Source organism: Myotis daubentonii, chromosome 5 (genome assembly GCF_963259705.1).
Source record: "Myotis daubentonii chromosome 5, mMyoDau2.1, whole genome shotgun sequence".
NCBI classification, from domain to species: Eukaryota; Metazoa; Chordata; class Mammalia; order Chiroptera; family Vespertilionidae; genus Myotis; species Myotis daubentonii.
In genome coordinates, this window is record NC_081844.1 from 43,251,332 (window position 1) to 43,263,500 (window position 12,169).

General features: G+C 39.7%; 2 protein-coding genes across 7 annotated transcripts in view; one reads left to right on the top strand and one right to left on the bottom strand.

Annotated features, from left to right (window-relative positions):
• Positions 1-12,169, top strand: part of CBR4 (carbonyl reductase 4) — an 82,169-nt gene that overhangs the window by 55,488 nt on the left and 14,512 nt on the right. The gene's annotated exons all lie outside the window — the stretch shown is intronic.
• The window catches only part of PALLD (palladin, cytoskeletal associated protein), a 393,658-nt gene that overhangs the window by 12,124 nt on the left and 369,365 nt on the right, over positions 1-12,169 (bottom strand). For all 6 annotated transcript variants that reach the window (XM_059697670.1, XM_059697669.1, XM_059697672.1 and 3 more), the window contains one exon: positions 10,224-10,373. In XM_059697670.1, coding sequence (XP_059553653.1) covers positions 10,224-10,373 — 150 coding nt within the window. The remainder of the gene's footprint in view (positions 1-10,223; positions 10,374-12,169) is intronic.

The window sequence follows — 12,169 nt, forward strand, 5'->3', positions numbered from 1 at the left end:
TGTATTTTATCTCTGAAATTTGGCAACTGAAAATTTGATAAATGCTGTCATATGGATAGACAAAAGTAATATTTACAAGACCCAGATGACATGAATAAATCACCCACTGTTACTCTGGTTTTTTGTTTTAGCCCTTTCTCCTAAATTTTCCCTCACTATTACAAGCAGAATAGCAAACTAGATGATTTTTCCCCTCCACCGTCTCAGCTCCCAGGAGAATGAGCAGATGTACTTACAAGTTCAGATAATGGCCAAAAGGGAACACCAAGGAAGGAAAAATGAGAAGCCAATTTATCATGGATTAGATGAGGGAATTCTATCTCAAGGTTGAAGAGTAGCCCCCATGTGCCTTTATAGTCAAAATTTACCATTGACTCCTATTTTCATTCCAAGTTGCCAATGCAGACAGGATGCAGAAGCAAGAGGTGCTCTGTATGGTCTGAAGAACTGCTTTCCGAGTTCTCCCTGAGAGTGGGCTGGCATGAGGGCAAGGACACTGGTAGAGGGAACACAGGAAAGAACCCATAGCAGGGTGCAGGGAGCAGCAGGGACCCAGGTAGTGGGGTCTCCAGATCTTCCCAGAGCTAGGACTTCTTGAGGGTCATTACCACTCAGAAAAGGCAGAGGGGTGTAATATGGACAAGAGGAATGTAATAGACAGGAGAAGAATCAGGAATTGCCAAATAGAATGAGGTGGTCATATGAAGCACTCTCAAGTAGTCTTTATACCATTAGATATGTAAATTCCTCTAGCACTCACAATATTTGCTGTCAAGGTCACAGTTAAAACATGACTTTTCCTGAAAATTTCCAGGGAGACATGAAGCATAACATTATCAAGAGGAATTATTTCTAACTTATATTAATTGTAGCTGAAGTTCAGGCCGCATCATATAAATTCTCGTGTGCTGAGTTCTTGGCAAACACTTAATTCCCTAAGCTACCTTGAAATCTGAAAATTAATTTCATCTAACCCTTCCAAATCTATACCTGCCGTAGAAATCTAGATGTGACTTGCTTAGAAGACACCCATCATAAATTACCCGTCTGATGCAACCTAGTAGGTACTTTAACAAATGAACATGTAAGAGCCATGATTCTTTTTGGAGCCTGAGGACAAGATAGTGTATGGTTTGTTCTACACGAATACCTCAAACTGTACTGACATATGGGATATGGCTTCCTTATTGTTTGTTTTGCCGCTTACAAATAATTTTAATTTGGATAGATTAAGATAAATTTGCATAATCTGGATAGATTTTCTTCCTTGTGGTTTAAAACCCAGAGGATCCACAAAGGAAGTTAATATTAACTAACCATTTATGTAAGTTAGAAAAAAAAATCCTCTAGCCTGGATTTGAGTCTTGGCTTTCTTAAAACTTTGAGCAAATCACTGATTTTATTTAAGCCTTTGTTTCTTCTGTAAAAACTGGGGTCTGGCTCATAAGGATCTTGTAAAGATTAATGATATACCTGAAGATGATACTGTAAATATCAAATGGTACAGTAATCCACCAGGAATACATTCCAAGACCCCCAATGGATAGTACCAAACTCTATGTATATTGTGTTTTTTCCCTTATACATAGACCTTTGATAAAGTTTAATTTATAAATTAGGAATAGTAAGAGGTTAACAACAGTGCAACAGTTATGACAATATACTGTAATAAAAGTTATATGAATGTAGCCTCTCAGAATATCTTGTACTTTATGTACAGTGTGAATATGCTGGACAAAGGGATGATTCATGTCCCGGTGGGGCAGAGTGGGACATCACACTACTCAGCGTGCAACTGTTAGCTTATGAGTTATTTCTGAAATTTCCCATTTAATATTTTTGGACCACAGTAACGAACTGTGGATAAAGGGGACTACTGTACCTGACGTCATAAATTATCATTATTAAATTCACTATTGCGGTATTGTGTCACTAAGGGCCTGAGACATTATATGTGCATGGACAAGGTGATTTTTAGGGTCCCAGCAGCTTGGCTGACTCCAATCTAATTTTCCAAGTGGATGTACTTTAAGGTATGCTCTTACCTCCTTTTTTTGGATTCTTTCAAATACCTCTTTTAACCAATGCTTCCCCTGCCCCTCAGTGCTCTTAATGCTGGGTTGAGCCCCAGGCATCTTTGTATGACACTCCCTAGCTATGGAGTCAATCTGGATTTGTAAACCAGTTTTGTCCTTTATTGTTGAATGACTTCAGACAGGTAACTTAACTGGCTAAGTTTCTTTATCTGTAAAATAGAACCATTTAGTTACTCCCTCATGGGTTCTTATGAAGATTAAATGAGTTAATAGGTATAAAATACTTGGTACTGTGTTTTACATGTACTCAGTGCTCTAAATGTTGACTATAGCTATAATAATAACAACCAGATGGATATGAAGCATCCCTTAGAATTGTTTTAAGTACAATGTTTTCTTCATGTAATGGAGTTCTGTCCCTCTCTCTGTCTCCTGCCCCCCCAGCCCCTCCCAATTAGGATGTAATTTACTCCAAAGGGAAAAAAAATACTCTTATTACATTACAGGGGACAGAATATGTGGAGAGGAGATCAACCTTTTTAACTTTTGCTGGTGTTTTAAAAGTGCCAAGCACACAGGAAGATTCAGGTGTTGGTTTTTGGGAGGGCTGCGTTTGAAAGATACCTTACTTCACTCTAACCATTTGATGATGCTTAGGGTAAGCTCTGCCTCCTGTCCTCTCAAAAAAATAAATAGGGTAAACAGGGTGGCATCCTACTCTAAACCTTACACAGTTCTACATTGTTTTCATTGCTGCCTCTTAGAACCATATACATAACTACTGCCACAGATATTTCCCAAACTTAAGAAAAAGGAATGTCACCTTGTTACTCCCATGTCATTCTTCACTTCTGAACATAAAGGGGAAAGGTATGGTCTTGAGGGGGCAGACTTATTAGTTTGATAATACAGTATTGGTTAACTACAGGGTGGGCCAAATGTAGGTTTACAGTTGTGAGTACATAAAACAGTTTATTGTATTAATTAATCATTGTATTATTTTCTATATGAACTGTAAACCTTATTTTGCCACCACCCTGTATATTACTAAATCAATAAATGACCAGGAACATTTAACAAACATCCAAACTAACAAGATGTATAATTTTAACATTTGAAAGAAAAAAAAAATCCAGAATTCAGTGAAGCACTTTTGAAAAGATGCCTCTAGTGTGCACAATTGAAAGTGCAGGTTTTTAAGTCTGAATGTTTTACTTATGAAGATTGATCATACAACATTAGCATTAGGTAATTTTAATCATACCAATGTGCCAGTTAATGCTGGTAATCATCATAATTAGAAGGCTCTGCTGCACATTAATGCTACTACATTCGCTGTTAACTTTAATTTCTTTCTGTTTTATTAACACATCTATACTATTAATAGAGGAATATGCAAATTGTCAGGGACGCCATCACAGTAACAGTAAGGACTGAACAGCAGGCTGCGTGGGGCGACCAGGCTGTGGGGGAGGAGGGGGCAGTTAGGGGTGATCAGACAGGAGCCAGCAGTCCCGGATTGTGAGAGGGATGTCCGACTGCCAGGGATCAGGCCTAAACCGGCAGTCGGACATCCCTCGAGGGGTCCCGGATTGGAGAGGGTCCAGGCTGGGCTGAGGGAACACCCCCCCCCTTACGAATTTTGTGCACCGGGCCTCTAGTGAAGTAATAATGGAAGTGAATATTTAAAGTGAAGATTAAAACGAGTCAAGCAACCTTATAATGCTAAAACAAAACACAATTAACAAACTATCTTTTAAAATTTAACTCAGCTGTGTGTTCCTTTTCTATTTCAAACAAATCCACAGTTTAAAGGCACAGTACAAGTAATAAGTTTGAATTCTTAAAGGGATTCTGTATTAAAACATCCAGCTTGTAAAGATTGTTTGATGCCTCATGCAAGGCCAGTTATTTATATAACATGCAAATAACATTTATATTTCCTTTTTTGTGAAATGTAACTTGTGGCACACAGATCTTCATAAAAGCTTGCCACTTGTATACATAATGCAATTTGAGGAAACATCAAACTGCAAAACAGCCGTTCCAAAATCCAAGTGTGATGCAGAGTAACCTAGCAACACAACAAAACAAAGTAAAACATTCGTGTTTAGATTTAGCTGTGTCTTATACACAGGATTACTGTCTAAAGTAAATTGTATTTGTGATCCTCATTTTGGCATTATGCTTGGTGCAGCACTGCACAATCACTCATCATTTCACTTAACAATGGGATCGTTTGGCCTCTTAGGAACTGCCTGAGCGGCACACATCACGTATGATACAGAGTCTAGTGTATGGTTAGGGCTGCACAATTTGGATGTAGTCAGCAATACCTAATGTAGTTCTTATTCCCCAAAGATTAACCCCGGTGGAAAAATATTCTGCTGTACTTTAGTGTTTTCCTCTTTCTTTGGTTCTCACCCTCTCTCTCATTATTTCCCACTGCTCAGGAAAACTCTGCCGTCTGTGTTCCATTATGAACCAGTTTTTCCACTCCAGCCTTTTCCTCTCTCCCTTGGTCATTTCATACCATGTAGGCTACAGTGTACCAGGAAGAATAGGTGTAGTTGTCTCCCTTTCAAACCCAAATACTTTAAAAATGTTAAACATATTTCAGATAACCACAGGGCATCAAAGAAACAGAGTCAACCTCAGTTTTCTGTTGACTACATATATGCTTTTGGGATTAGTATGTATCTCGAAAAATTTAGGTTTTTCTTTTGAATTTTTTTCAGTGCTGACATGCTTCTTTTAAATCATGGTTTAATTCACAAATTATAAAAATGGCAAAATACTTTAGTATATAATAACAGATGTTATAAAGTTGAGATTATGACACTGTTAAACATTTCTATTACGGTATTCCTAAAGCAACAAATAATTATGCCAAGGGTTAGGTAGAAAAATGGTCTGCCACTTGTCATGGTTTAAATACTTATGCTTTGGCCCTAACCAGTTTGGCTTAGTGAATAGAGCGCCGGCCTGCAGACCAAAGGGTTCCGGGTTCGATTCTGGTCAAGGGCACACACCTTGGTTGCAGGCTTCTTCCTGGCTCGGGCCCTGGTCAGGGCTTGTGCAGGAGGCAACCAGTGGTTGTGTTTCTCTCTGTCTTTCGCTCTCCCTAAAAATCAGTGGAAAAATATCCTCGGTGAGGACTAACAAAAAATACTTATGCTTTACTTTTCTAATGGTAGTGAAGTTAAACAATTTCTAGGTGACAACTCACAAAACCTACATCTGTCATATTTGGACATATCTGCCACTGAAGTCCCCAAGATAGAGGAGTTGGCAACATACTCAGAAACTTGGCACAGCGACTACTACCAAGTGCTATAAATATTCTCTCACAACGATTTCAATTTTAGGCATAAATGCCCACTTTTAGCATTTCCTCAGATTGCCTTCCTGAGTTTCCCCTCCTATGCCTGCCTTTGGTCATTTAGATAGAAAAAGAGATTTTTAGCCCAACCCTTTTAATTAGAATGGTCCAATCCACTAACCTGGGGATTCTAGATATTAGGAACTGCTCTGGTGGCTGACCACTGGGGCTTTTTGACTCTTGCTCCCTGAGAGCAGTCATATTACTATTTGCTTTATCACAGGAGAATTGGGATGTTCTGTGAGAAGGGCTGGGCTTGTGGCTACCTGAGGTAAATGGGTCCACTTCTTTCTTTGTCTTCTCATCAAAGCGGAGTCGAGTCAAAGCACCAGTGAGGGTTGATTGGGGCTCCTCCTGGACCGGGTAGAGTGGCAGAGCTCTCTGCAGCCTAAATGAGGGCAGCGAGGCTCTCTTTGGTGCCTTCTCTTGGTCCTGAGTGTGCTGGGAGCAGAGAGCAGCTGCTGTCTTCATGTGTGGCCCCTGTCAGCTGTGCTGTGGGCGTGGCCCCGCGCTAGCTCAGGGCTCCCTCCACCAAAGCCCACAGCTGTGGCAGAGCCATGTCTGCTGCCTTACTCCTTTCCCATGGGGGTGGTAAAAAGGAAAAGCCAGGAGGTCAGAAGACCACACATCAGCAACATTTTGGGTAGAAATTCTATTCCAAACTGACTTGTTTACTCTCCAATGGTATTGTGGGAGCAGGGCACCTAGAAACAGACAGACTGACCCTTTACATCCTGGTTCCTCAGGCTTCTGCCACCTCTTTGAGCTGCTTCTCTAAGACAGGGTTAATGGTGTCTTTGAATTAAAATAATGACAATAACTAGCATTTATTGGAAGTGAAATATGTGCCAGGTAAACTGAGTGCTTTACATATATTATTGAAACCAATCTACACTAATAAAAGAGAAAGATGCAAATTGACCGTACCTTCACAATGCCACCACCCAATCAGGAGTGAGTGTGCAAATTAACCCAGCAAAGATGACAAGTTAATTTGCATACACAGGCGCCAGGGGCAGGACGCTTGTGTCATTGCCATGGTGACGACGCAGGCGTTCCGCACCACCCCAGCTGCTCGGGGCCTCTGGGCAGCGTGGGAAGGTGGCTCCGGGCCGGAGCGAAAGCGGTGCCAGCAGCCAGGGGAAGGAAGGCCCATTCTTGCACGAATCTTCATGCATCGGGCCTCTAGTCTATATATATAAAAGCCTAAATGACCGAACCAGTCGCTATGACGTGCACTGACCACCAGGGGGCAGACACTCAATGCAGGAGCTGCCCCCGGTCGTCAGTGCACTCCCACAGCGGGAGCACCGCTCAGCTGACTGATGGGCGCCAGAGGCTGGGCTCACGGCTGGCAAGCACAGTTGCAGTGGCACGAGCCTCTCCCCCTTCCGCAGCAGTGCTACTGAGTGACGGGAGCGGCGGGGCAGGATCAGTGGTAGTGGCATGGTGCCCGGCCTGGGCTTGGGCTCCTCCCTGGCCGCCTGCCGCTTCGCGCACTACTACATCCCGTGGGGGATGTTCGGCCCAAACTGATCCCTGCAGGGATCGGTCAGAAACCAGCAGTCCAACATCCTCCAAGGGTCCCGGATTGCCAGAGGGCGCAGACTAGGCTGAGAGACCCCACCAGTGCACGAATCTGTGCACTGGGCCTCTAGTATTATTATAATTTCATAGAAGAGGAACAGAGAGGTTAAGTGACTTGCTGAAGGTCACACAGGTCAGGAGTGGCAGAGCTAGAACTCCAACTCAGGTCTGGTTGCTACTAAAGTTTTGTGCTTTTAACCTTTGAACTATACAGCCTCTAGGCTTTTCAGTACTTTCTTTTGGTTTTTATCCTTTCCTCCTTTTCTTTGTTTCCAAGGGGAATTAATCTTTAGCAGCCCTCTTTTATCTAGTGACCCATCATAGTTCAAATGCTCAGAGACCCTTGAGGCGGGGCTGCTGTCTTCATCTCTGCGTACTTTCGCGGGCACTGCACAGGGAGGCCTTCCCCTTTACAACTTTTTTACATGTGAAAATTCATTAGTGTAATTTGAAGAAGACGAGAAGTAGACTCATAATCAGAGTTTTAAACTGCTTACTCCAGTAACAGCTTACCACATTTGCCAGGGAAACCATAGCAGGATCCCAGTACTGTTTATGTTTAAGGGACACAGTTAATTCTGTCTCCTTAATATATCCCAGCCTTCCTAGGGGAAAGAGGAACAAAGAACCTAACAGAAAGAAACATTTTAGATTTTTGTTGAGTTCTCCACTTTTAAGTAGGCAGAGAACTAAAAATTGAAATTTGTTAATAGTCAAGGAAACATACTGAAAATATAGTAAGAAAAAAAAAGTAGGTTCCACTTTTGTTCCCTCAAATACACCAAAAATGAATACAAATAAACATCAACGTAACTTTTCAGTAAAGGTTGTGATTTTGACTATTTTTCAAGGTGATGGCCATGCAGTCATTGATTGAAACAGTAGAACCTTGAGAAAATGCACTAATGTGGAAACTGTCCCCTGACACTGAAGAGTTTGCTGTGCTCTGTCACAACCTAATTGGTAGGTGATTTGAGGTTCATTCTAATCTTAGTATTACCTTAGAAATATATATCTTTATACAACAACGTGATATTAGGGATAGGAGGACACTGAATGAACTTACACATTTGTAAAATTTGCTAAAATTATCTGTCATTTTTTGACACTTAATATTTCCTTAAAAAGAAATATGGTATGACTGGAATGTTAAAAAATGATTTCAGAACAAGCTCTTGAAAACTGTTAACTTTAGCTTCCTTTTTTTTCCTTAAAAAAAGGCATGTTATTTACATGACTTCTGCTGACTTTGTAAAAATATCCCATCACACAGTGAGTTCTAATGTACAAAGTAACTTCTTAATCATTTCTGTGTGTCCAGCATAGTGCCTAAAATATATAAGATATTCAATAAAAAAGAATTTGCAGTTTTGGAATAACATGATACCCAGGTAGCCGCCTATTAAATTCTAAGCAATTGATTTTTGGTCCTAAAACAAGAGAAAACAATTGGATGGAAACAAACAAAAAATCCTGAATGCTATAGTAGTCCCCCGTTACCTGCAGGAGATCCCTTCCAAGACCCTCAGTGGATACCAGAAACCATGGTTAATACCAACGCTGTGTATACTATGCTTTTCTTCTACACCAGTGGTTCTCAACCTTCCTATTGCCGCGACCCTTTAATACAGTTCCTCATGTTGTGGTGACCCCTAACCATAAAATTATTTTTGTTGCTACTTCATAACTGTAATTTTGCTACTGTTATGAATCATAATGTAAATATCTGATATGCAGGATGTATTTTTATTGTTACAAATTGAACATAAAGCATAGTGATTAATCACAAAAACAATATGTAATTATATATGTGTTTTCCGATGGTCTTAGGCGACCCCTGTGAAAGGGTCGTTTGACCCCCAAAGGGGTCGCGACCCCCAGGTTGAGAACTGCTGCTCTACATGCACACCAGTGATTACATTTAATTTGTAAATTATGTACAGTAAGCAATTAGCGACAATAATAGAATTTTATAATATACTATAATAAAATTATGTGAATGTGATTTCTTTCTCAAAAAATCTTATTGTGCTGGACAAAGGGGTGATTCATGTCCCAGGTGGGACAGCATAAGATTTCATCACTCTGCTTAGAAGGGCGTGAAATTTAAAGCTTATGAATTATTTCTGGAATTTTCCATTTAATATTTTTGGACTGCATTGACCACTGGTACCTGAATCTGCAGATTAGAGGGGACTCCTTTATATGGGTACTATCAGAATTATGATTTACACTTATACATTATTTAAATTCCATTGATTTCAGTGTGGGTATATATCTATTTTAAACATTGTACTTTTCTGTTTTTTACTATAGCATAATACACACAACTCATCTTTTTCTCCTTTTTTCACTTCATAGACTTAATCCTATCTGAACTGATATATGATTTGTATTTTTTACTGGCTTATTTTCTGTCTCAGGACTTTGTCTTGCCTATCACCTATATCATAGGTGTACATATTAGGCCCTTGGTAGTATGGAAAGAAGGCACATCTGCACCAGAATTACTCATATAGAAAAACCCTTGGTGGAATAAATAAATACTCATAAAAAAAAAAAAGAATTTTTCTACCCCTTCAAACGGAGATGGTGTAGAAATTGGGAAAATAGTTTCAAATCAAAGAGGTAATATTCCATCTTTTAATCAAACAGTTCCTCTGTTCAAATAAATGTCTGTAAGCTCTAGACAGCTGACCCCCTCCCGCATTTGAAATCTCCATATAACTTTTGACTCCGCCAAGCTAATAGCCTCCTGGTGACTAGAAGCCTCACTGATAACATAAACCAGGCGTCCTCAAACTACGGCCCGCGGGCCACATGCGGCCCGCCGGGTGTTTTTGCCGCCGCTGCCTGTCCTGCTTAGCAGCCGACTCATCCCGGGCCCGCAGTGCGCATGTGTGGAATGTCTGAGGGACAGTGAACTGGCCCCCTGTTTAAAAAGTTTGAGGACCTCTGACATAAACAGTCAATTAACACGTGTTTTGTGTGTTATCTGTGTTATATACTGTATTCTTAAATACAGTAAGCCAGAGAAAAGAAGATGTTATTAAGAAATCATAAGAGAAAATACATTTACTGCAATTACTGACAACAAACAAAAAACCAACACCACCATCAAACACACAGATAAGTGGACCTGTGCTGTCCAAACCTGTGTTATTCAAAGGTCAGCTGCACACAGAACTGAAGCAAGACCTGTATATACCCTTCTTTACCTGAGGGTTTGCAGCCATAATGGTGTAGTTCCCATCATCATCTAGGGTGGAGGCTGTGGTGTGGAGAGAGCACATCCCATCAAGATCTCTTTGAATGATGTAGTGATCATTCTTGGGAGAGATCTGCTTTCCATCTTTAAACCAGTAGATCTGTGAAAAGAAACAAGATTAAAAATTAAGGGTGTAGTACTGTTTGGGGGACTAATAAACAACAACTGTGTAGTCTGCAGAGCTGACCTGAGTTTTCACTTTCAAATGCTAATTGGAACATCTGAATAGGCAATTGAATTTTTTTTTTAATATTTTATTGATTTTTCACAGAGAAGAAGGGAGAGGGACAGAGAGTTAGAAACATCGATGAGAGAGATCGATCAGCTGCCTCCTGCATACCCCCCACTGGGGATGTGCCTGCAACCAAGGTACATGCCATTGACCGGAATCGAACCTGGGACCCTTCAGTCCGCAGGCCGACGCTCTATCCACTGAGCCAAACCGGTTGGGCGGCAATTGAATTTTAAGTGAAAAGAGTAGGTAATAAGCAAATTTAATTATATTTTAGTTTTAAAAAATTGTATTCTTTTACCTTTTAAATATGTAAGTAGGTATTTACAGTCATATATTATTATATATTATTTTTCTTTTTGCTTCTTTCTAATTGCAAATGTACTCAATTAGAAGGTAGTACTTGTACAGTGAAGGTAAAAGGGTTATTTTAGAGAACACAAACAGACCCAAAACTCTAATCATTCCACTGAACCATGTTAGACACTAAAATGGTGGGGAGGAGGCAGGCAGCAGTTCAGGGCTGGTGGCGGGTGGAACTCTACTGCTTTAATTCCAGATCAGGAGCATATGACCAAAGGTTCAAGGTGTGCCAGGTCTTCCACTATGTTAAAGAAAACACAATAGTATTTAAGTGAAATAATTTTCAAATAATATTTTAACTTGGGTTGGTAGAAAATTAAATGCAAAAAATAAAGTAAAAATGAATCTTGGTGAAATGAACATGTAAATGGTCATATGACATCTTCTGTAGATCTTCCTTCCTTTACTGGTCAATGGATCGCTCATGATTTTTGATTATTTCTGAACTACACAGTTGAAAGACAGCCCTAATATGATTGAAATGCTGCACTAATGCCTACCCACCTCCAGACTAACTGGTAGGGAAGGAAATAAATCACTCCGTTTTTAAGCCACAATAAGTTCTTTGTTGTCAGTTTTGTTCCTTGCAACCAAAAGCATTCCTAACAGATGAAAACTCCTTTAGAGCCTTCAGCTTTTAATGCCACATTGGCATTGAAATTCAACTCCCTGTCAGAGCTTTTGAATCTGAAAAATCTTTTTGAAACGTCCACTTCAAAACGTAGGAAAAGGCCTGAAACATACAGCACTAAATAAGTGCATGAATAATCAGGGTCTGACTGCTCTAACTTCCAACCTCTATTTTTCAATTAGCTCCAAATTTACAGAAACTATTTTTAGTCTCCAGAACCTAAAAATTAATCAACTAGACTAATAACTTTTAGTTCTAAAAAATTAAACTATATAAAGCATTATACTTCATAATTATCATACTCTATTTAGTGGTTCCATGATTGCTGATGGAACAGAGAAGCTGTAATTAGTATCCAGTTCTTCCGAGTCATTTCTTTCCTTTAATTGTATTTTTCACCTCCATTATACTTGGAATACAACTTTCAAATGAAATTAAAGAAAAAGTTCCAAAATTTTACCAAGACTACTGTTTAGTCTTCTAATGTCTCAGAACAAGCATGTCAAGGGCATAATACATTTTTAAAAACATAGTGAATGTTCCATACTTTAATAATCTTAATTTATATATCATGCAGAAAAAAAAGAGCAATTCTTCTTTAAACCAGGGAGGGAAGAAAAGAATGGCAATGAGGAAAGGAGGGAGGAAAAAAGAAGGAAGGATGAAGAAG